The sequence below is a fragment of the Trachemys scripta genome, chromosome 6, assembly GCF_013100865.1.
Source record: "Trachemys scripta elegans isolate TJP31775 chromosome 6, CAS_Tse_1.0, whole genome shotgun sequence".
Taxonomy (NCBI): domain Eukaryota; kingdom Metazoa; phylum Chordata; order Testudines; family Emydidae; genus Trachemys; species Trachemys scripta.
This window is the reverse complement of record NC_048303.1, coordinates 126,490,173-126,516,666: the sequence shown is the minus strand read 5'-3', so window position 1 is coordinate 126,516,666 and position 26,494 is coordinate 126,490,173. Positions and strand designations below refer to the sequence as shown.

The window sequence follows — 26,494 nt, the reverse complement described above, 5'->3', positions numbered from 1 at the left end:
TGGATTCAAGCACAGGTTCAGACAGAAGCTATTATTCAGCAATCCCTCCCCTAAATGAAATACAAGAGAGTTTACTGTACTGACCAAAAATGCAAGTAGCAATGAGAGGAGATACAGCTGTGAGGTTTTTAAACCCAGTGACACACCAGCAGTGGCCTTTAGATTACACTAAATCTGAGGAAGGAGTTGGCAGCTGTCTACAAATTAACAGCCTGGGGTTTACACTTAAAAGATGAGGGAGTGATTCTCAACCTCGTCCATACCATGACCCCAGGTTACAACAACAACAAAGAAGTTTCAGGACTCCACTCCTATCTAACTGTAAAGAAAGTATCTAACTGTTTACAACTCCCAGGTTACTTGAGACCCATGGTTTAGAGCATCAACGATCAGAATTCTGGATTCTCCTTTTATACAAAGTGTCCCCCTGTAGCATATGGCTCCATGTTAAAAAAATAAACAGTAGATAGCATTCCCTGACATATCTACATAAAGTGGTTAATAGAAAACATCTCTACTTTTGTTAACTGAGCCCCAAGCTCAGATTTTCCCAAGGACATATTAGGAAAGCCCACACCTCCTCTGATGGGAATAGGACTCTTCAGTGTCTTAATCCACCTTTTCATCCAGGGCTACCTTTGTATCCCTCGTTATCTTAGTTGTGCCCTTTCACAAAGCAGTCACTCCTGCTCTGAGTAACTGGACAACATTCCAGTAACCTCTGAAGTCAGACTGACTGCCACAACCACTAAGGGATGCTTTAGATCAATTTACCTATCTCCACTCCAGTATTTCAGTGCTGAATTTCCCCCCCCCCCCCCCCCCACGAGACAAAGCATGCTGAACCATTTGGTCTGGGTTCAAGTTTAATTTTTTCCTGCCTATATTCCCACTTCAATCTTTCTTACATTCCTTTTGTACCTCTTTCCTCTCAGCTAGTCTTCTGAGTTCACACATGTTACCTTCATTCTCTTCCTTTAGCTGTCACAGAGCATGTCAGATACAAGTGCCATGAGAAGTACACACACCACCTATTATACCAATAAAGATTCAAGCTCTCCTTAGGAAATGTATGAAAACTGATCAGAAAACTGATCTCGACATCTTGGGGTGAGGGAATTTAAGCATGGATAGGTCCGATGGTACCAAACAAATCCTGGTTACATCCATGTGATCAGTAGACTTGAATGACATCATCCCATTCATCAACAGGCCACATCCCATTGTACTGCACATTGGATGGAGAGCTTTTCCAGTCCCACACCTTCACAGGTACCTTCCAGTCCTTGCCGTAGTTGGCTTCGACATATCGGAGGGTTTCACAAGGCACATGTACCTTGAGTTCTACAAACTCAGTCCAACACAGTGTAAACTTAGGAAACAGGTACCTATGTTACAATAAGAGAACACAATAGTTAAGACTCAAAGATAGGTATGATATTCAGTAAACAAAACCTTGGCAACCACTACACCATTTGATTTTTAAAATTATGAAGGAGTACAGATTGTGTATTGTGGCCAGAGCATAAGACAGAGTCAGGGACACCTGCATTTCAATTCTTTCCCTGCCCATGACTTGCTGCATGACTTTGGGCGAGTGACTTAACCTCCCCACTTCTGTTTCCTATCTGTGAAATAGGGGTAATAATGACTTATCTACCTTACAGGGATGTTGTGAATATTAACTAGTTAATGGCTGTCAAGTGCTTTGAAGTTGGAGTTTTATTATGGCTACATGCTCAATACACTCTCCCTGACTGCTTCGCTGCAGATGCAATGCCCTTAAAAATATAAATCACAAAGAAAACCAAACCTGCCATGGGGCATCGAAGTAATACAAGTTGCCAGACCTATGCAGAATGCCCCTCCCTCTTCTCACACCTGTGGTAGAATGAGACATACCAGCAATGCCCAGGTGATCCAATGGAGAAGATACAGGACAGGGAGCTTAGGATCTACTTCCAACTTTGTCACTGACTTGTGATGCAAACCCAGGACAAGTTACTTCAGGTTAGACTGTAACCCTACATGCTGACCTGGACAAATAGTAGTCGAGCAGCCCCAGGAGCAGCACATGTGCCGTGCACATGCATATATATATTCCTGTGCGTAAAATTCATCACAATATATGTGTTTGCAGGACTAGGGCCATACTCTCAAAAGTGTCTATTCAAGGCATCTCTTGAGGAAGTTATGAAACCAGCTCCACAAGAACAAAAGAGAAAAATAGATACAATTCTAAAAAATTAAAACAACATGTGCCAAACGTAACTGCTCAGATACTTTGTTTTCCTTTCCCACATCCTTCATCTATATTTTGGTTATTCAAATTATACATTTCTTGGAGTAGGGACCCTGCTTTTATTCATGACTGTAAAGCATTAAGATCACTTCTAGTATGAAGTACATAACTGGCGAGCATTCTACACTGGGCATTTACTCTGTGTGGTAAAAATCAGAGATTTGGAGCAATCAAATTTTTGAACTGGTCCGCTCCGGCTCCAGGCAAAAACCTACTGCTCCGCGCTCCAGCTCCGGGCTCTGCTCCAAAGCCCTGGTAAAAAGGCTTTGATCTGATCACACCAGTTCCGTAACAGAAGTCTGCAACAAACCTTACTACACACTAGTTAAGGCACAACACTCCTATGATGTCAAATTAACAGTCTCTCAAATGCCACCATAAAAGTGTCTGCTGATCAACCAGCTGCATTGTCCTTATAATTCAGAAGAAAAAACGTTGTTAAAATACTTATAGTTGTAAATAATTATACGACTATCATTATTCCAATAAAATTTTACTAAATTAATGTTCGAAAATGAAGAAATTCATAGTGTTCCTATACTAATACTATTTACCCTATTGCTAAGTTTTTTGTTTATTTCCCAAGGTGATTTGTTTGTTTAGTTGGTTGATTTAAATCTAATATATCTTATTGTTTCTACTGTGAAATATTAAGTTGTTGCTACACCACAGTAACTTCAGAGCTTCTAAATTCTGCAGCATTCGCTCCCAAGCATAGAAATTCTGGTACAGTAGAACCACAAAGATATGAACACCAGAGTTATGCACTGACCAGACAATTGGACACCAGGTGAAACCGGAAGTAACCAATCAGGCAGCAGCAGAGAGAAAGGGGAGGGGAAAAAAAAAGCAAGTACTCTACTGTGCCTGTATTGCATCTTAAAGGTAGGCACACCTGGGCTGCTTGTCCCCACCCCACCCCCACCTTCAGGGCAGCCACTTACAGCAAGACATTGGGGCTGCCAGCCCAAGGCAGCTATAGTCTGCAGTGAAGGAGCAACGCTGGGGTCTGCGCAGCTTTCTCCCCTCCTTCTCTTCCCCTCCCCGCCAGGAAGGGGACATGCTGTTTTCTCTCACACACACGTCCCTGGCCAAAGGGGACAAGCTTGCAAACTCATGCCAGGGCTGCGTAGGGAGCTCGGCTGCTGCTTGGAGTGTCAGCTGTTGGATTTGGAGCCCGAACTGCGCTTTGTTCAGAGTTACAGACAACCTCCATTCCCAAGGTGTCCGTAACTCTGAGCTTCTACTGTATTATCACCATTTATTCTTGAAGAACAGTCAATCCAGAGATCAGGGGCTCAGACCTAGTTGAGGTCACTTAGAGATACGACAATATAAAAAGTTCACATGAGCTCCGTATGTACTTATGACAGAGCTTCTAATTTCTGCAGCAGTAACTCTATCGCTTCTAAACTCTATAGTTGTCACTTTGATGTTTAGAAACTCTCCCATTTGCAGCCTCGTACAGTAGAAATCTCTGTTTTTAAGGTGATAATTCTTAGAAACTCACTCCAAGCTGAAGAATTAGATTCTAGCACGACTTAAACAGAATAACTTCTGTCTTGGTTGACCAACCTCATTTCCTCCCACGTTCCACAATCATTTTGAAAGAACAAAGTGAAAGCACCTAATGGTGGTGGGTATCCCAACCTTTAAAGTCAAGAGTGGTTAATAATAAGGTTTAACTGTTTAAAAAAAACCTCTCTCCTTGTATCTCTCCTTTTAAGAAGGTATTTAATACAATGGAAGCTAGGTTAGGACATCCTAAACAGGTACATTCTGTTACTGATCAAGAGGACTAATCTCCATGCTCCTTTTTGATATATATTAGATATAGTTTACTATACCTAGGAAGCACCTCTTTAGGATTTCAAGTTTTTATTATATTGACTACTTTCTAACCCCACCTGACTATCACAGACCAAACTTCCATACCGGCCTTTCTCCAATACTGCTTAACAAGCAAAAATAAAATAAATAAATAAAAAGGATTAGAACATCTGTACCATATCCAAGAGTGCAGCACCTTGGGCACAACATTGGAGCATGAATTCAAAGCCAACATCCATTCTCACACATGGGAGGCATTCTGCCTTGTGCAGGGAGAAAAAACGCTGCTTTCATGCCCATAATGACTGGTACACACATATAATTTTGGAAGAGAATGTCAGCTCTTTTGGCAAGGAACTAGATGTCACAACATAGGTATGGCACAACCTTTGGCCCGCACAACCTTTATCACTGGAGATGAGGTATCAGATGGAAAGAACCCAGTCTAACTCTCAGAACCCAGGCTGAGTTTGCTCAGCTGACTGTTTACATAAGAATATAAGAATGACCACACTGGGTCAGACCCAAGGGTCCATCTAGCCCAGTATCCTGTTCCTGACAGTGGCCACCACCAGATGCTTCAGAGGGAATGAACAGAACATGGCAATTATCGAGTGATCCATCCCCTGTCATTCAGTCCCAGCTTCTGGCAGTCAGAAGTTTAGGGACACCCAGAGCATTGGGTTGCCTCCCTGACTCTCCTCGTTAACCGCTATTGATGGACCTGTCCTCCATGAACTTAACCTGCATGCTTAAATCTACATTTACCTGCATATCTGATACAGAAAAGAGTAAGATACTGTAAATGGTGTTCCATGTTTCCTAAACCACTTTAATAACAGGAACATACTTTAAAAAATACCAAAGGCATTTGAGAGTAACGGCCCATATCACTGCAGAAATGCTACTATGAAATGTATTGTTGTGGACCATTCTGCAGAATCTCAATGAGTTGGGTTATTTTGCAAGGACTGGTGAGCCCCTGTGCCATAATCTCTAATCACACAAATAGATGACTGAACCCTCAGTGCTACAAAATACATAAAAACAAGCACTTGAAAGAAAAAAATTGTAGCTTGAGTCCCCTTTTCTCTTTTTATTAAACTAGTGCTTGTCTTAGTCCAGATGACATCTGTTTAACAATTAGATTCCAAGGTTACTGCAGATTTTCAAAGAGCACGCTGACAATGCTGAATATAACACCAATTTGATGAGACACTTAAATGTCACTGTTTCTCTTCCCATTTCTCCAGCCCTCACTGTGCAAAATCTCTACAAATTCTTCTCTTCCTGAAGCACCTTCTTGCTTGGAGGATAAAGCTAAATACCAACTGTTGTAACTACTATTTCTAAAACTTTGCCATTACAGTAACACATAGTATTTAATAACAGCATCTAATGCTGTAACAACTTGTTCAACTAGTTTTCCCTTCTATAGACTTGAAATGAATTCATACTTAAATTTCTTGCCCGATTTGGCTTGAGTTCCTCCATTCCATATGTGGTCGTCATCTTCATAGAAGAAAAAAATATCAAGTTTCACATCATCTTCTCCCTGAAAGGAGAGTTCCAAGCTGTCTTCTACCTGTGAGACAGACAAATACACTTCATATCCTCATAAAACAATCAGGAAAAAAACAAGAGGTTGCCTGTGATTTATTTGTGCTGACATGTTACAGGGGAGTAATTGCCTTGTTACAATCTTGGGTGTCCCCCTCAGTGGGGGACACCTGAAGGGTAAAAAGAGAAAAAAGAATCTGGTCAGCAAGGAAACCCTTTAACAAGCCCTCTCCAAGAAAACAACTGCTCTCTAAGACCACAGAAGACCAGTTTCCATACTCTATTCTGTATACGTATTGGCAACAATGCAAGTGTAACCACATTTCTTTAGCCAGATCTCACAGCAGGAGTATTTTATTAGAACGCAAAATGCAAAAAACTGACTCCAGTTTGAGAGTCACATAAAAGAGCAGAATAACCTCAATTAATTTTATTAACATTCCTTCCTTTTCATTTTATATTTCCATTAGCACCAGTTAATGATGAATCTCCTGAATCCAAGCTAAACTAAGACTGTTTGTGAGATCACACACTGACATAGGGGCTGTATATAGCCCTGATAAAACACTTGTAATTACATTTAATCAACAATGTTTTTTTTTAATTCTGAGGTCTTCCGCATCTCTGTCCGAGACCTGTGATTTTGTCTCTTCACCCCACCCTTGTGATCCTGCACTGTAGCCATCAACTCTTTGGAGTCTAACAATGCTATTTCTTGAACCATCTGGGGGTCACTGATGGGCACCCTGAGGCACTTCTCTTGCAGCCCTTCCAGCCCCTCCTGGCTGTAAGCACAAGTCTATGCAGAATGATACCCCTATAAGTAGGCCAAATCAATACCAAAAGAACACAATCCACCTTCATATTTAAGGTTCTCTAGTGACACTAACACACAGCTAGAAACCCACATACAGAGTAGAATTCAGGGGCAGGATCATTATTCCATTATGAAAGGTATTGTACAAAACACACATTTCCCATAGCCCCAGAAAGTGTATGACGTCAATGAGTTTACATATGGGTAAATTAAATGTGCACAAACATTTGCACGATCAAGGCCCACAAGATCCTCTCTTATGAAAACTGTTTTTAAACACCTTCAGCCAACTAGAACCTTGAGAAAAATGATGGTGTCTATAATGAAGATAAAGTTCACAGTTCAGATTTGTTACTTACTAACCTTGCCAAACTTGTGCTTCAGTGGTAGTCCTGCTTTCTGAAATGCTGGAATAATATCAGATTTATAGTCTTGTATGAAGACCCCCAAATCCACGTCTTTGCTATAGGGAATAATATTACACTGTCTATACCAGCCTAAAAAATGGAGAAAACACGAAATCAGAGACATGGTGAATATACAGCTAGAGCTGAAACTAAGTAAGAATGAAGTTTCATGTGCCACTAGCTGAGATATCTTTGGGGGAAGCCACTCAGCTGCCCTCTACAGAGACACTTGGATTGGAAAAGAAAGAGCATAGGGAGCTACTCCACTTGTGGCCAGCTGTCTCCTCTGGAAAAGTGAGTACTGTGAAGGAGCCTACCACCACTTAAAAAACGGTCCCTCTCTCTCTCCTAACTTACATTGTTTTCTAACTTACATTTTTAAAAGAAAACTATTCCTGATCTGAGCCCTTTATGCCAAGTTTAATCTAATATTTATGGAGTCACAATTCTATTTTTAAAAATGGATTACTTCACTTCAAATACTAGTTATTTCTGGGATGTAAACTGCCTATGTGCTGCTGTTGGGAAATGGTGAGACTAGAAACCAGATATGCTTCCCCCCCTACCCCCTTTTGTTTAAGCCACATCGTAGGTAACGGCACATCACGAAAATAATACTCCATTTTAAGGCAAAAATAAACACTAACATTTAATGAAATACTAACAAGAATTGTTAAATCTATGGCTATAATCTACTTTGGAATTTAACATTCTCTTTCATCCATAATGAATTTGGGATATTGCTTTCAACCTTGGTACAGTCAATAGGTTACTATGGTCCCCCCATACTGAAGTTTTATAAATAATTTATCACACTAAACACCACGTTTGTGTGGGATGGAGAAAAATCTGCATCTAAAATAAAAGATAACTGAGAAGCAAGATTCCTCTGCATTTTCTTTCAAGTACCTTTACAAATTATTATTAGTGACCTGGTCCCGCAAGCTGCTGAGAGTTTCCTGAGAGGTGATCAATGTACTGAAGTACTACTGACTTAAATGAAAACGCTCAACATTTCATATGAAGCCTGTCCAGCATCTCAAATGGCTGGGCTCTAAGTGGCTTCTGAAAGGGATCTTGGAAATAAAACAAATACTATTTTCTTGTAATTTGTGGATTCCTCATTTTGACTTAGCAGTGACATTATTTTAACTGTGCTAATGCACTGCTTCACACACCTATCAGATACCCCCTACTAACCTGATGCATTCAGCTGACAATCTCAGCCACCAGCACCGGAACTAAACAGGATTAAATGTTTCAGATTTCAAAAGGCGCGTTACTGGGGTTGAAAAGCAATACAATAGAAGCTCAAATACTTTACCAAGGCATGTTCCACTGCTCAGCCAGAACCTCACTCCTAAGTTATTTAATGTCAGGGCAGCCAGATGAAGCAATGCTTTTGCCTTTTTCCTAAACTCCACTGCATCAAGAGAGGCATCATCAGGATACAGCTAAAGGGTTAAGGAACATTAAACTACTTTCAGACATAAATGCACCTTAATTTTGAAAACGTTCTTAGTTTAAAAAAAAAAAGGGAGGGGGCAATTTTTTTCAAGACCGTAATTAGTCTCTGGACAATGTCCACACCACCATCTTGTGGCTGTTTGGCAATACAAACGGTGAAAGGAGAAAAGTAAAATTTAAGTGCCTATACAATAAACTAGTGGTTCTCAACCGAGGCTCCGGGGCCCCCTGGGGGTCCGTGAGCCCTTTCAAGGGGGCCGGTTGAAGCCCTGATTCCCAGCGCACCCCGTGGGGCTGAAGATGGGCGGCACAGGGCTGAAGCCCCAATCCCTGCCCCTCCCCGCTCCCGCTCCACAGGGCTGAAGCCCTGATCCCCAGCACCCCCTGTGGGACTGAAGCCCGGAGCCCCGAGCTCTGGTGCTCCCTGTGAGGCAGAAGCCTGAGCCTATGAGCAGAGTTGGGGACATGGAGGGCATCTGCGCTCCCCCCCCCGCCCCAACCTGCAGCACTAGATTACGGCAGTCCCTGGGGCAGTTCCACACCTCCCCCCGCATCTCCTCTCCCTGCCCCTTGGCCAGGTCGGAGGCGGAAGCTGGAGCCGGGCAGTGCAGCTGCTGCTCTGGCTGGCACCACGGAGTAGGCAGCAGCAGTGTTCCTTCCTCTCCTGCGGTGCCCCAGGTTGAAGATGCTCCTCAGCTACCATTTGCTCCGGCAGAGGTAGTCGGTAAGAGTCCCCCCAGGTGGGGAGACCTAGCTCCGTGGCTGGCAGACTCCTTGGGGAACAGGGACCGCAGGGGAGTCCTCACAGCACACAGCCCCTAGTATCCCTCTCCCTGCACCGTGAGTTACCCCCGTGCCTACACACAGCCCCTAGCCACCCCGTGTGCACACAGCCCCAGCTACCCCCTTCCTGCAAGTTGAGCTACCCCTTCCCTGCACCACAGTCCCTAACTACCTCCTCCCTGCACCCTAAGCTGTTTTCAAATTTTTTGAGCTAAGCTCCCCACCTTTGAATTATAATTTTTGCTTGCCCCCCCAACCAACCCAGACAGGTGGGTGGCCTGCTAAGGTGAGTCAGGGTGGAGGTGGCACTCCCTCCCTGGACCCCACCATGCGGAGGTTGTTCGAGCCCCGCTGGCCCCTGCCTCCCCCCTAAATAGAAGTCAAACTACGCCTATACCCAAGGCCCCTGCCCCGAAGCCCCTCCATCCCCGCGGGGCCCTGCAGTTTTTATAGCATGTCGAGGGGGGGCCTCAGAGAGAAAAAGGTTGAGAACCCCTGTAATAAACCATCCTCTGTTATCTTTTCCAAACTCATAAAATGTAAAAGTCAGTATTAACGTACTACTGGAATGATCCACACCAAAACCAAAAAGATGAATGTATATATTAAAGAAACAAAATATACCTCTACCTCGATAGAACACGAATTCGGATATAACTCGGTAAAGCAGCGGTCCGTGGGGGCGGGGCTGCGCACTCCGGCGGATCAAAGCAAGTTCAATATAACGCGGTTTCGCCTATAACGCGGTAAGATTTTCTGGCTCCCGAGGACAGCGTTCTATCGAGGTAGAGGTGTATGTAAATGCTGTGATTAAACCTCTGCAAAGCTTACAACTTTTCAACAATAATGCATATTGAGCCTGATCCTGCTCTCAGTAAAGTCAAAACTCTTATGGATACCAACTGGGGACAGAATTGGGCTCACTGTGGTTATTTTTAGCACATTTTTTACAATTTGTCTGGTGCCACCAAGTGTTAAAATAGTGTAGTGAAGTTACAAGTTTACACTAATTTCAGTTGAGGCACAGTCATTTAAAAGTAGCAGTGCATTTTCAAGTTATCAGAGCACAAAAAAGCATCTTAACAACAAAAGGTCTCCACTGGGATAACTCTGGTACCAACTTTCCAAAACAAAAAAATGTTTTTTCTTTACTCTGAACAAGCTCTAAAAAGATTCAACCCAATCAATCACTTCAAAAGTTACAAGCCCCTGAAAAAGGGGATTTTGAATGAATGTACTCTCAAATTTAAGCATAACCCTACAAATGTGCTGTAATGCATGATCAAGCCTACTGTGACCAAAATTAAAAAATTACCAGAAAATTGGGACTCTCATTTACTCTAAGGCTACTTTATACAACTCTGACAGAGTAGAGGGGTCTTAAAGTGTGTGTAAATCTATATATAACCATTTATTTATTCTCCATATGATTTCAAATGCAGAGACAAATGCAGCCAGAATAAAACCAAACAAATGAAACATCTTTAGTTATTCAGAGAAAAAAGTTCTAGTTATACTCTCAATTGTAAAAAAAAATTAGCTTCTTTACTTTCTGAGAACGAAGGCCCCAATGCTGCACTTATGCAAGAGTTTAATTTTAAGTCTATGAGTAGACCCATTCAAGTCAAACACATACCTAAGCGTTTGCAGGATGGAGGCCTATGAGTGGAAATCTACTTTACATTTCAGTGGAAACACTACCTCATTACCACTCACCTGAAAGAATGCCCGAGCTTCTCTGTACCTACATTCAAGAAACCTAGAGTGTGACATCTCCTCTAGAAATTGGGACAGATTTTTTGGAATCTGAACTTTTAAGTCATCAATGGAAAGTTGTAGTACTTCTGGCCTGCAGTGAAAGAAAGACATTATATTAACATGGCCAAGAATGCATCATCGGTGACTAATCAAACGCCATCTCCTATCTCTGGCCCAGGTTATAAAGATCTAAAACATGTTGCGCACTTGAGCAGTTGCTACCTATAACCAAATGTATTACAACTGGTTACACAAAACTAGAACCTCTTGGGTGCAATAAAATCTACAAACTACTCTCCTAGGCAAAGATTTTCAAAATGTGGGCTAATATTAGACTCCTAAATCCATATTTAGACAACTGAATAAATCACCTTATTTTTTAAATGTGCCAAATAGCCAGCAGCTCGCACCGAGCTGATTTTCAGAGCATTTGAAAAACCAGGCCATTTAATTCAGTGCCTAAATATGGATTTAGGAGTCTAATATTAGCCCCTATTTTGAAAGCCTTGGCCCATATTAATAATTTAACAATAGTTTAGGCCTTCATGACAACTGAAATGTTGAATGCAATTCGATAGTTAATGCCCCGGATTTTAAATGTTTATGCATATAATAAATACAAGAGTTCAAGGTATAGAAGGGACGTTTAGTAACTCAGTAATTCTTAGCAAAAAGTTTTCCCTTTTTTTTTTTTTTTTAAACTACAAGCGTTTGTTTCTGTTCTGGTTGCTGTGACAATTTCAAGTAGACTGCAGGAATATTATTCTCACAGTCAGGCTGTATGCATCGTGCTTCGCCAAGACTGCAGCAAGCGTGTAGCTTTGCCATTTTCCATATGCTACTGAAACACTGCATAAGTGAAGGCAGCCTAGTTGTGGCTTAGGAGGCTGGGCTTACAACACCCAAGTACATGCTGCTCGGGGAAGGCAAAAACAGAAAGAAAGATAGAAAGAGAAATTGAGACGCAAAGAGTCAAGTTACAAGAGTTCCAGTCAACCGTTACTAGGCTTTTTATCAATTTCCCAATGACGTTACTCTCTGTGGATTCCTTTTCTAACCTTCCCTTATTAGAACCTTAGTACAATTATTTCGGACACTACTATTTTACCACGTTTACTAAAGTGAATAAAAGAATCAGGCCCCTATAATGAAAAAAATAAATAAAGTCACAGTAGAATCATAGAATCATAGAATATCAGAGTTGGAAGGGACCTCAGGAGGTCATCTAGTCCAACCCCCTGCTCAAAGCAGGACCAATTCCCAACTAAAACATCCCAGCCAGGGCTTTGTCAGTACAGAAAATGTGAAGTCAATTCTCTCTCAAAACCCACCCCAAACTCCAGATCTGATCACCCTGGAATTCTGGGGAAGTTCAGAGCCAGGCTACCTGTTTTTGACCAATTTTGGTAGAGGCACTTTCATGCCAAGTTCCTATTTCAGTCACTTATAGTAACTTTAAAAATGGAAGAGAAGCACAGTTTAAGCACAAGACTGGGGGCAAATAATTCATCCGAGATCTGACACAGACTTTGCACATCTGACAAGGCAATTCACTTAACCTTGCTGCTTCAGCTTCCCTATTTGTACGGCAAGAAAACAAGTACCTGATGGGGTGTTGTGAGGATTAACATTGTGAAGTACGTTGAATATAAAAAGCACTATAGGCTTGATCCCAGTTCCATTTAAGTAAATAGCAACACTTCCATTGCTTTCAATGGTGCAGAATCAGATAATATGTTACTACTCCTATTCCGGCTGAAACTGCTTGTGCCCATTCAAAATTTTATTTTTGGGGGGAGGCTTTTGGTAAAATTCCAGTTGGTCATTTCTGAGGTAACCAGGGCTGAAAAACCACTGGTTTTCAATAGTCCATATATAAGCAACTAAATAAATGGACCTAAATCTACTGCATCAGAAAAACCCCACACTTGTGCATAAATATGGGTTCCCTTATTTGCACGCACCAATATGGGGGAGGGGTTTGACGCAATGGGTTCAAATGCATTTCTGACCCAGCTATGCTGGCATAAAAGAGGTTTCTCTTCAATATCCTTCCACATTAGTCACTAGGTACTGTTACAATGACCTTTGTTGCAAATGTAGCCTCCCCTTTTCTCAATGCTGAGAGTGTCACATATGAAGTTTTCTGACCAAGTTTTGGCTCTGTAGCATAATTCAAAATGTACGGAAAGAGGTTACACTTCTTTAATATCAGATATTGCTAATATGACAACCCCTATCTTTCCTGACATATATTTACTTCAAAATATTTCAGACATAAGCTGACAAGCAGAGTCATTCAATTATCTGCTGGCAAGATGTGCTACCATACCTCTTTGGAAATCAAAATATCCTACCACAAATCAATGCTGGGTTGGCCCATTACTGGATCTCTCACGCCCAGGTTAAGCCACTTAACCTCTCTGTGTCTCAATTTCTCCATCTGTAAATTGGGGAAAATACTTGTTTTACTATTAATATAATGGGATCTGTCACCTTAAACTTTTGATTCACCTGTATTTTAGTGAACACAAGACGAATTTCATAACTTGCCCTTTAGAACCATGAATTACTGATCTTAAGACAAAGTGGTAGTATTTAACGTGCTATAATAGCCTTAAATCCTCCTTGTCTTCCTCCATTTTTAACTTACTTGTTGTAAGCTCCAGGGTAGCGACCAAAGTGTAGCTTTCGGAAAGGCACAAACTTTCTGTCTATGTTTTGTTTCAGCCGCAATGGGCCATGCCAGACATAGTTACCACTCCTCTCATAAAAGACCACCAGGTGGATGGCATGAGCAGCCAGTTTGAAGATATAGTGGAGGGGAATTTCAATCCCAGAGAGGTCATCCATCCCTTCCAAACGGGGGTCTTTGTTCTGTATCTTTAGCCACCGGAACCCCATTTTTTCAGCAGCTCTAATCAAACTCACCTAAACATCAGAGAAAAAACACTTACTGTGAAGAGGACAGAAACAAGACTTCAACACTAAGGGCCAATTCTTCATGCACATACGTTATTCCTGATTTACAACATACAAATTAGATCAGAATCAGGCCCTACCTATTCCAGAATTTCTCCTAAACCTTAAAAGGATGGTAACCATCTATGCACATTTTTGTTTTCTACTTGTTTTCACTTCACTTACCTTAAATCACAGCAATACCAAAATAAACAGATTAAAAAAAAAAAAAGAGCTTAAATGTCCCCATTCCTCCCAGTTTTGTAGTGCACAATGAAACCATATGATGAGTTCCCTCTTTTGGTGAAAGTCCCGTAATCATACAATACAAACTGGGATATGACACTTCTTCCACTACTTAGAGCTTGCCTACATGAACGTTTAAGGCCAGGTCTACACTACGCAAATTGGTATAACTACATCACTCAGGGGGTGAAAAATCCAGACCCCTGAACGAAGCAGTTATATCGAACTAACCCCCAGCGTAGACAGTGCTAAGTTGACAGGAGGACTTCTCTTGTTGACATACCTACTGCCTTTTGCGGAGATGGATTAACTACGTCAAAAGGAGAAGCTCTCCTGTCAGCATAGTAGCTTCTTCACTAAAACGTTCTCCGTGTAGACAAGCCCTTAGCTTGCAGCACACCCTCAGCGTGGATCCTGCTGACATGCATTAGCAGTTCATTAATGCACTTTGATTAGTCCCATTTCAAAAAGGACGAGATCAAATCGCATTAATGAACTGTTAGTGCGCGTCAGCGGAGTGCACATTGACAGCAGGCTAGTGCAGGGTAGATTCACAGCCCAACTTGCTGAAAACTAAATATTCACGAAGACAAGCCCTTACTTAAATCCAACTCCCACAAAATATTCTAACAAAACTGTCACTGTGTAAATATATACGCGCAGATTTTTCACTGGAATGATTATAAATGTTTACACTGAAGCTGCCAACCTCTGTGCTACTTGATAGATTCTGCTATGAAACACTGTACCCTTCCTGATGCCTTATGCAAGTACTCAGCTCCCTGGTATTCTTCTCTTCTTGTTTGAATCCTGCTTCTTTAGCCATTAAAACACACACACACACACACACACACACTTCACATCTTTCCATCCACTATCAAATACCTCAAAATGTTCAGTGTTTCATTCGCTTCATATTTTAGTCTACATAGGTTGTCATACGATGGTCAGACTGTGGTATCCAAATGACTTCCTGTAGTGCATTAACCAACGTGACTAACATCTGTCATGAGTTTGTTCTGATAAGTCTTATGACTCCAGATAGTCTTCTCTTTCTGAAGAGACTAGATAATTTCACTGCTAGATTAAATCGTGATCATCACTTCATCCTTCAGCTTTCTCCATTCACTCTCTGACCCTTTTGTCTCCCATCTATCTTTGCCTGTCTCAACCATATCAGCCCCGGCGAGATCATAACATCCTCTAAAACTGAAGGATTCAAAGACTGTAGCCCTTCTACAGAGTAAAAAGTCCTTGTTTTCCCACTGTCTCAATTACTCTCCTTAACTTGGACCTTCACTTTGCATCCAACGCTGAAACCTTGAGAGAGTCCTTGACTTTGAATTTACTTGTTTCCTCCCACCCCACAGCACCGTGTCTTCAGCTTTGGATCACTCCCAGAATTCATCCTTACATTGAACCTGACTCTTCTGACATCCTTATTTATGCCTTGATTATATCATGACTTGACTGTTGCAAATCCTTCTTTTATGATCTGCATAAACGTTAGCCTAAATTTCACAACTTACATGAAGCCAATCAGCTTTAACATATCCCTCAAGGGAGGGGAATAAGATGATGACTAAAGAGATCATCATCACTCAAGACTTAAACAGCTCTTTTCAACAGCAAATCCAAAACTGCAAGCTCCCCTTTTACAGATGGCATTATTGAGGCACAAAGAGGGGAACCTAGAATAGTGTTCTGACTCATGGCCCCATGCTCAGTTTCTGTAAGCTAAAATTAGTATTGACAAAGAGAAAGAAAGAAATACAGCTGACCTTTACTCAGGCCCAAAATGCCACCACTTTTCACTGCGTTTGAGTAAAGAGTTTTACAGCTGCCTGTCTCACATTTTTTCCCCTTTCTTAAATAAAATTATTTAGATTTGTATTGAAGTCATCTCCATACATCTTGTGCAAGTTAAATCAAATAATACACATTTCCAGAATACAGGAATTTTGTACACCTAGCTTTTCTTTTTATCATAAAGCCCCAGCTTTTTCTGTCAGAAAGAGTTTAATTAAAATCTTATAATATAAAACAAAAGACAAGGTAACAAACATATCAGTATATGGTTGCTGTACATTATGAAACACTCATAGAAATGCACATTAACAGCTCTGCTACCTCTGCAGTGGATACTACTCAAAATTTACTATGGCTACATGTATGATAAATTTCTATTTCTTTTTCTTCTCCCTTTCTAACAGATCTCTCCCTCTCTTCCTTCTGAAAGTTGGTTCCCTCTCACCTCAGTCTATGTATGTTGTGGACAGTCGCCCAACTATCTTTGGGCTACCTGATGAATTCTCAATTCACTGAGACTGCCTTTGAAACATTTTATCTGAGCTTCTCAAGAGTGTTGGCAGAAGCTATTCTCTCTTTGGGACTTCCCTGCCATGTGCCATGCATCTTGAACAGACCATTGCATGACTTCCCTTTACCTCAAGGTTTCTACAAAAAAAGTTTAGGTACACCACTACTTTTAGACCAGTTCCACATCATGAACTTTAAACCTGGAAGTATTTTCTGTTCAACCATTATGCATCACAGCAGACAAAAATGAAAAAGGAGAATATCTTACTTCATGTTTCCATGTTTTGTCCAGTAATGCAAATGTGGTGAAGTCCCGTGGAGCACACAAATACTTGCATTCTGGGCTCATGCCATCAGAAGAGCTGCTGAGCTGTTCAAAGTCTTTCTGAATTAATCTCAGAACCAAAGGATCAATGAGATACACTGGTACATTGTGACTGGACACTAAACCAAGGAATTTCTTAATCACGTGCTGTTTGGAAGAGCAAAAAATAAGAATCAGATCACCCTATAAGTGTGTAAAAGTTAACCTTTTAAAATTATGAATCCATTAGGTATTGATCTCTCCCAATAAGACTTCTGCAATGGGAACAGAAAGTGGAATAAGCACCAAACCTGATAGCTCCAAAGGAGATTACAGAGTGAAGTGCGTACATAAAAGAACAGGGTTCCCCCGTGACACATGTTTAAGAACAAAATCCTTCACTGACTGGCTATACTTTATGTGCAATAGCATGTGTGTGACGTAGTCCTTATGTGGACATATAGGAGCTCTCATGTCCATATATTTGCAAGAACTCTAAGCTCACGTTTTGAGTTCCATGTTTCTGGCCAGTGCACTTCTTGCTGTACAGCAGAGCCCTCTACTGGAAAAAGTAGGGCCAGACTAGCTTTTGAGACAATGATCATTAGACAACAGCAGCAAAATTAAGAGTAAATTGTGGGTTTGGTGAAATTTACAGGCTTTTTTCACTTATGAAATAAGTTAATAAAAATATATAATTTTCCTGAAAGCACAAAATGTGATATTCATACGAATTAGAATTAAAATTCTTTACAAGACTACTTTTAAAAAATCCCAGTCAACAGGTTTATATAATCATGTGAGCTAGTCATCTTACAAAATGGTCACTCAAATTTGGGAGGAAGAGGAGTTTATTATTACACTTAGTAGATACTATGTGGCATGCCATAATAATAATTAGCATGTATTCACCACTTTAGGTCTTCAAAGCACTATACATGTATTAACTAAGTAATTCTCATCAATATGACAGAAACAGATAAATATTCTTATCCTATTTTACCAATGGTGAAACTGACAAGAAGAGTGAAGGAAACGATCTCTGGTCATAAAACATGTTCATGGTAACACTATTTCACAGTGTCTTTTGCTGTGGAACTGGCAAATCTAATCAGGAATTTTTGCATATTTATTTTTGAGGGGCAAGGGAGAAGAATTAGCAGGTGGATTTCAAGAGTATCCTGAGCAAACTTGGACATTTGTCACTCCGTTAAGCGGAATTGCACAATTCATGCCATCAATCCTGTATCAAGTATGCTCTTTGTAATGCTATGGTTTCTGGTATGTACAAAAGGTGCACTGTTCAGGCAAGCTTGTATGTAATGCACTCTTTGTTTGGTCTAGACCACTCTGATGTTTGTAAGTATCAAAAAAGCACTGTAAGGACTAGATGCTTTAGCCAGATTATCCAGTCTCTAGGAGGGTGATTTGTTAGCTTGACTCATACACAGGTATTCTTTCAATTAGATACAGTCACATCTCCACGGAAGATGAAAAATCAACAAACATTTACAGCAATTTATCGTACTGTGACAACAATTAAAAGTTAATCTAACTTAACACTGCAGGATGGATTAAATCAATTACAAGCAAATGCCTTAATGTGCAGTTCTACTCTGAAAGTGAATGTAAAAATGGCATTGCAGGGTTGCATGTTCATCATACCTCAATGATTCCAGATCAAATGTGTTCAGTCAAGAGACTTTGCCCCACCCTCCAACTACAGCCCTGCAAACTGAACCTGGCATTTGAATGCCAAGCTATGGTTTTGTTTGGGTCACACATTGCATCCAATAATATATGTTCTGTGGGCCATGTTCTGCCACCTCTAGAGCACGACTGGCTTTAATAGGGATGCATAAGTGTAAGTGACAACAGAATATAGCTCAGCAAATTGAATGTAGGAACCAGTTCTATAGGAGTTTCACAAGCAGGGATGAAATCCATTCCCTCCCTGAGCTCTGCAGAGCCAATACAGCTACTAGGAAGGTAAAGTATTACTTTTGTCATTAAAGTGAGCAGATTTACCTCTGAATATCAGGGAGTAAATCTGTGGAAAAAGGAAGGTGTTTCACAGAGGAAATGCTCTTCAAGTTTAAACTTAAACAAGAGGCACAGAGGGATAGTCCTGAAGTCAAGAAGTTTCAGGTATTCAGAGAAGTTGAATAATTTAGGGCTTTATCCTGCAGAATGAAAGCTGAGAAACAACTGCAATGAGCCACCAGCAGGATAAGTATTCTGCTTTGTTACTAACAATCCAATAAAGTAAAAGCTACAAGGGAGCTATTCCTGCAGGCTGTTGAGCCAGAGAGAACATCACGTCCAGTACATGTCACGAAGCACTCAGTAGCTGGCTATGAGAAATGCCACTTCATAGAATCATCAAATATTTCTATGTAAGAAGGCAGTCCTCGCAGCTGCCCCTGCTTTGACTTTCCCCAAATACAGCTCTAGAACATTCCCGAGTAGCCATTATTCCTGGCTGGCAGTACCTAAACGTCTTTAAAATGGCTACTGTGCACATCACTTGCAAGCACAGGACTGTATTTAAACCAAAGGGCACAGCCAGGGCACATTCCCAAGGTTGCCAGGTGTCTGGTTTTTGGCTGGAACTCCCGGTTGAAAAGGGACCCTGGCGGCTCCGGTCAGCACCACTGAGCGGGCCGTTAAAAGTCCAGTCGGCGGTGCTGCAGGGCTAAGGCAGGCTGGTCCCTATCTGTCCTGGCACCGCGCTGCGCCCTGGAAGCTGCCAGCAGGTCCGGCGCCTGGGGGGGAGGGAGGGGAGGGGGAAGGGGTGGCAAGGGGCTCCGCACGCTGCCCCCGCCCTGAGCACCGGCTCCGCACTCCCATTGGCCAGGGTGGGGAGGGCGGTGCCTGTAGGTGAGAGCAGCGCGCAGAGCCTCCTGGCCCCCCAACCTAGAAACTGGACCTGCTGGCCGCTTCCAGGGCGCAGTGCGGAGCCAGGATATGCAGGGAGCCTACCTTAGCCCTGCTATGCCGCTGACTGGGAGCGCCCCAACCTCCTGCCCTGAGCTCCCCCAAACCAAGAGCCCTCATTTCTGGCCCCAGCCCAGAGCCCGTACCCTCTCCCACACCACAAACCTCTGCCTCAACCCCAGCCCCCTCCCACATTCTGAATCCCTCGGTCCCACCCTTCAGCCCCCTTCTGAACCCCAAACCCTTCATCTCTACCTCCACCCCAGAGCCCACACCCCCAGCTGCAGCCCTCACCCCCCTCCTGCACCCCAACTCCTTGCCCCAGACCAGAGCCCCATCCCACATCCTGGGGTCTTGGGGATGGGGCAAGGGGTGGAGCTTCAGGGAAGGAGTGGGGCAAGAGTATTCAGTTTTGTGCGATTACAAAGTTGGCAACCCTACACAGAGTCTCCCCCTTACATCCACTTTTCTCCATAACCACCAGCGTGGAGTTCAATGCAGGCACAGAGATTTGTTCACAACCCACTTTTCTAAGGAGGTTCTGAACCATTACACCTTTTGCTCTCTGAGCTTCTTTCAGCAGTGCTCAGCAGCCTGCAGGATTAAGCCCTTAAAAAAGTAGCCAGCCAAAATATAGCTTGAAATTGAAGTAGTAATAAGACCTGCAGCATTGCCTCCAACTAGTGGAGTAAGGAGCAGTAGCTTCACTTTGCCTCGTTTGTGAAGAGCTTTATAAGTCAGCATAAACTACTAACATGAAGCTAGAGTGAGAACAAGCAAAATAAGGTCAAACAACTGGAAGAGTGTGCAGTATTATGTAATGTAACTATCTGCCAGTACAAATTTTAGCTGGTGATTTTGTGCCAGCGGCAGCCTATTAAACAAGCTGGAATTCCAGTAAGCAAAGCATTTCAATATTCAATTTGGAAGGACACAAAGGTATGGATCAGAACTTCTAGATCAGAAAAGGAAAGACAAAGCCAGGTCCTGCAGAAATTTTCTTAAAAGATGGAAAAGTGTTTTGAGGACTACACAGACAAAAGAATCTCTCAGGTCCCTAAACCCACAACCCTAGTTCAATACTTCTGTTTCAAAAATAGGGAATTTCAACCAATGTCTTCAAATGCTTTGTAATTTTGCTCATCTCACAGAGGCATCATTTGGTGCACATAAGTATTACACGGTATGGTGATCTGACAGAAGGCATCTTTTACTTTACCCAGATTTTTGAAAAGTGAACATGGCTACAAACATTTCTGGTATAAAATTTAACCAGCAACGGCAAGGACTCTGGACAAAAATCCAAATCCAAATCATTGCATAATTCCACACTTGCTATAAACTCTATTTAAATATTCGGTTTTGGATTCTTCGTGAAAGCTATGGAGAGTCTTACTGTACTGTATCATATACACAGGATTATGAACTGTAGTTAAAATAAACTATTTCCTAAAAGGTAGATAATTTGGCAAGACCATCCATTTTCTGTCCTCTGGTGTCCATGCCCTGTCATGGTGGGACAGCTTGCATGCTCTACAAATCCCCAGAGTCTGTGTCGGCGGGGGTTTTTTGCTCCCGGATTGGTCTGTGGGGGAGAGGCCAGACAAAACAGACACCCTGGTCCTCCAGGTTGGGGGTTAGGCACAGGGCTAACAACCCTGGCCTGTAAAAAACAAAATATGTTACAGAAACAGCGATGGAGAAATTGACCATTACTGTGTGTGATAGCCTTCAGGAGTCAATTATCCATATGAATGCCAGTGGTGAAAGCCGAAAGGAAGCCACTGGCATAAAGACTGAAGTGCTCAACACCAAGACAAAAACCAAACTTGATTTTTGGAACGTACTGACAATGTACGAAACCAGGAAACTAGCTCAGGTCACAGCAGAGATGAGATGCTACAGCTTACACATCCTGGATATCAGTGAGAGCAGATGGACGGGATCAGGAAGATTAACAACAGCCTTGGGAGAAACTTTGCTCTTTTCTGGACGGGATGATGGACAACACTATGAGGGTGTTGCCATCCTTTCGAAGAAGGGAGTGGAGATTCCCTGCTTGAATGGAAATCCAGCAGCAGCAGACTTGAGAGCCAGACTGAAAGGGAAACATAATAATATCACCCTGATTCAGTGTTATGCTCCGACAAATGACAGTGATGAAGAAGTAAAGGACAAATTCTACCTTATACTACAGGCAGAGTTAGAGAGTGCCACGTCACGACTTAACTATCATCATGGGAGCCCTGAATGCCCAGGTCAGTAAGGACAACACAAACAACGGCAGAGCAATGGGAAGACATAGGTGTGGCACCGTGAATGAAAATGGAGAAAGGCTTGTTGATTTCTGTAATATGAATGACCTAGTCATCGGGGGAACCCTATTTCAACATAGTGAAATTCACAAGCTGACATGGTGTTCTCCAAATGACAGAGATAAGAACCAGATTGACCATATCATGATCAATGGCAAACGGCGACACTCACTGACAGGTGTGAAAGTGAGAAGGGGTGCAGATGTTGGCAGTGACCACCACCTTCTGACAGCCTCCATCAAGCTAAAACTGAGAAGTGTGGGTCCACCAAACAAGGTACGTTATGATATTGACAAGCTAAAGTCCCTTGAAATACAGAAAGCCTTCGTTCTGCAGTTAAAGAACAGGTTTCAGGCACTTGCAGACCTGGATGAAGAGGAGGGGAATGTGGATGAGGAGATCAACATGAAGTGGTACAAAGTAACAGCAATTTATAAACAGAGCCGGGAAGTCCGTCTAGGCTACAGGCAGAAGAGACGGCAGGAGTGGATTACACACAGCACATGGAACACCACAGAAACCAGACGAGCCCTGAAAAAAAAAGTTTTAGACACAAAATCCCAGAAGCTAAAGGACAAATACTCCGAGCAGTATAGCAAGGCACACCAGGAGGTCAAACACCTTGTGAGAGCAGACAAACAATATTATAGTGATAATCTGGCAACACAAGCAGAGGATGCAGCTGCTCGTGGTGAACAAGGAACTGTCTACAAAGTGATGCGGCTTATCAGTGGTAAATGGCAGACACCACCAAACACTCATCAGGAACAAACACGGACACCTACTAACAATTGAAAAAGAACAAGAAATGCGCTGGACAGAGCATTTCAAAGAATTGCTGAACAGGGAGCCACCTGAAGAGGAAGCAAACATCCAGGAGGAAGAAGATACCCCAACTAAGGAAGAGATCATTCAAGCCATCAAATCCTTAAAAAATAGGAAAGCTCCTGGCAAGGATAACTTAAATGCAGAATTGTTCAAGGTAAATCCTAAATTAGCAGCATCTATCCTGGCCCCTCTATTTACATCAAAAGAAAGGGAAAAAGTGTCAGATGAGTGGACCAATGGGGTTATGGTGAAGATACCAAAGAAAGGAACTCTTAGTGATTGTAATAAATGGCATGGTATTACATTTTTATCTGTGCCAAGCAAAGTATTGTGTAAGATCATAGTCTAGCATATATCAGAGGCAGTTGATAGTGTTCTCAGCTGGTTTTCGGAAAGGGTGTGGATGCACAGACCAGATCTTCACTCTACGAAACATAACAGAACGGTGCTTAAAATGGCAACGGCAACTCTATATAAATTTCATAGACTTTGAGAAGGCTTTTGATAGCATTCACGGGACCAGCCTATGGTGCATTCTGCGGGCATATGGAATTCCTTTCCGTATAATTAACGTCATCAAAAACTTCTATTTCAACTTTACATGCAGTGTTGATCACAGTGAGCTCAGTTTGGAGTCAAATCAGGAATACTTCAGGGGTGTGTCATGTCTGCAATCCTCTTCAACATTGCCATCGACTGGGTAACGCAATGTACAACAGGAGACATACCAAGAGGCATTAAATGGACACTCTTCTCACCCCTTGAAGACCTGGACTTTGCAGATGATGTCACTCTCCTAGCACATACCCAAGACCATATACAAGAAAAAACAACTCAATGCATTCAGCCAGCAAATTGGACTGAAAATCAACCGCAATAAGACATATATCATGAACTTTAATACTGCCTCACCATCACTGATAGAGGATTATATTCTCACCAATGTAGAAACATTCACATAACTTGGGCAGCATCATCAGCCAGGACTGTGGAACAAGCCAGGACATCCGGAACAAAATCAATAAAGCCAGGAACACCTTCAAGAGCTTAAATACAGTCTGGAAATCATCAAAATACAACACCAAAACCAAACTCAAGATTTATCGGAGCTGCATGCATTCAACACTACTTTATAGTGCAGAATCCTGGGGAATGAGAAAGTATGAAATGTCCAAACTGTCTTCATTCCACACAACCTGCCTCAGAAAAATCCTCTGCATCTTTTGGACCAGAACAATTTCAAACCAAGATCTATTGACGCAGTGCAGCCAAGAGGATCTGAGCACCATCATTGCCAGGAGGCATCGGAGACGGATTGGTCATGTGCTTCGGCTGGAAACTGATTCCATCACTAGAGTAGCAATAAGATGAACACCTGAAGGCAAGCGAAAATGAGGCCGCCCGAAAACAACCTGGCAAAGAGCTGTGGAAGCCGAGCTGAAAAACCCTGGCCACAGCTGGGGAACCATTGAAAGACTTACCAGAAACAGACAGGAGTGGAGGAACTTCATCACTGCCCTAAACGCCAGAGGTGTAATAGGAACATGACGATGATGATGATCCATCATTTTAACAATGCCACCACACGGATCTGCATTTTTTCTGCTCTTAAATAGCAAGTGACCAATCTGAACCTTTTCTTTTAAGGTTCAAAAAGTCCTCTGGAGAAGTGGAGAGCAAGGCCTCCCAATGACCTATTTAATCTGATTAATCTTTATGGTAGAGAGTGGAATTCAGTGGTAAGGAACTTTCAGTTCTTCAGCTTTGTTCTCCCCATTAGGTACCACCATAATCAATATGAAAGTTATGTCTCTGAGCACACTGTAAAAATAATTGTTGGTTGGCTCATGTAAGTGAGTATGTGCCTCAGTCCAATTCTGATTAGAGAGAAGTTTACATCATGAAATTAACTGTCACAATTGGCTCTAACTGTGACCAATGCTGGTTCTCATATCAAAAGGGCCAAGGATTGAACAGACATGGAAAATGACTTCCCTCTAAGCCCTGAAGCACCATTTCTATTAAGCGTCAAACAGAGTTGAATGAACAATTTAAACTGTTCCAACGGAATAGGTTTTGAAACCAGTATATTATAGATGGGGGCACAGGAGCTTCGGAGACACTCCCATTAGCATGCCCAAGTGTATTCTAGGGATAAACAGAAGACTTCAGTGTTCAAATCCATCAATCTGACACCTTTCACAAACACTAAATTCACTTTAAAAAAAAAGTAAATTAAAGATTTCCAGTTTCTGTGTTAGTGTTTTGGCTCAATTCTAATCAGGTTAAATGACATGCTGCCTGTCTAACCTGTCCCTGCTGTTTTAATAGGATAAGTTATTCTTCACTTTCTGTATCTCAACTATTTTGTTATCCTGATGCCACAACTACAAGGCTAAGTTCCACTCTAGAAACAGGTGCATTTCAGAAGTGATGCCTATGTGTACAGCACACAGGGCACGATCCTGAGACAGCTGAGCACTCAGAAATCCCCTTTACTTTAATGGTCATGTTCAGGGCGGTAAGATCAAGGCTGCTTCCATTTAAAACAACAAAATTCCCAATGACTAAACTGGATGCAGAAGTGGACCCATAATTTGCAATTCTATAAGAGTTCATTGATACTTACACGAGATGCTGCATAAATAAGTAACAATGTACATACCCATTGTATGCCATCTTGTCCTGACTGGCTTCCTTTAACTTTTGAAAAAACAGCTCCATTCTAGCAAGAAGAAGGACAAAAGATATTTTGAAAGCTAAGATGTCCCAAATGGTGGTTTTGTTTAGATTTATAAAAGGAAATTTTACATATTTTTTTCATTAACACTTTACATTTCAAGGATTGCAGTTTTAAGTTACTTATATATGTTACATGGAGCAAAAAGCATGGCCAGTAGTATTCACTTAATATATTTAGAAGGACCATACAAGGATTGCTGGATCTAGCCTTATGTTTCCAAGTCAATAGGCCAATTAGTAAAAGAAAAAAGGACAGAGTAGGTAAGAATAGATTAAAAAAAAAAAATCAAAACAAAACAATTTTTTTAAATGTAAATTAAATATAGGTTTATTTTAAAAATATACATATTTACATTTTGAATTGACAACCTGTGTTTAGGCCTAAACTTATTATAATATATTAAAATCATTTAAATTAAATACAAAAAATAATATTAAGCGGTACATGTTTTCTGCCAAAGTATTAAAGAAAGTCAAATTACTGAACTCGTGGAAGTCACTGGCAAAGGACTTGAAATCAGAGTATGTTGAAGTGCCAAACCAGCTTTTGACAGCAGTATCTTCTTCTGCAGTTGCAGCAAGAATACTTCCTTCATTTCAGTTTGTTCAGCAAGTTCAGTGCATTCAAAGTTAAAAAAGTAATTGGGAGTTAGAAAAGGAAAACAAGCTTTCTTGCTTTTCAATCTATGATTAAAAACAAGGTGAGATGATGATGATTACTACTTCTAAATGAAGACATGGTAACCAGAAACAATAAGTTCAATTCACTAACTACAGGTAATACCTCGTTTAATAAATCAATTAGTTGTAAAGGCAAAATATGTTTTGATAATTATTTTCTTATGCATCCAGGCTATTTAAGGTAGTTTTATTTAATTTAAAATGCTGGTTTTCTGCATTTTAAATTTAATTTGAATT

The 26,494-nt window shown here is 41.5% G+C and overlaps 1 protein-coding gene across 4 annotated transcripts in view; it reads right to left on the bottom strand.

Moving 5' to 3' along the window:
* Nucleotides 1-904: 904 nt before the first annotated feature.
* FKTN (fukutin) overlaps nt 905-26,494 on the bottom strand; it is a 30,803-nt gene continuing 5,213 nt past the window's right edge. For 2 of the 4 annotated variants that reach the window (XM_034773917.1, XM_034773918.1), the window contains exons 3-10: nt 25,500-25,559; nt 16,719-16,922; nt 13,578-13,855; nt 10,883-11,015; nt 8,241-8,370; nt 6,873-7,006; nt 5,590-5,717; nt 905-1,388 (exon numbers count right to left, since the gene is read on the bottom strand). In XM_034773917.1, the coding sequence (XP_034629808.1) occupies nt 1,175-1,388; nt 5,590-5,717; nt 6,873-7,006; nt 8,241-8,370; nt 10,883-11,015; nt 13,578-13,855; nt 16,719-16,922; nt 25,500-25,559 (1,281 nt within the window). In that variant the 3' untranslated portion in view covers nt 905-1,174. The remainder of the gene's footprint in view (nt 1,389-5,589; nt 5,718-6,872; nt 7,007-8,240; nt 8,371-10,882; nt 11,016-13,577; nt 13,856-16,718; nt 16,923-25,499; nt 25,560-26,494) is intronic. The other 2 variants (XM_034773921.1, XM_034773920.1) reach the window with 2 other exon arrangements.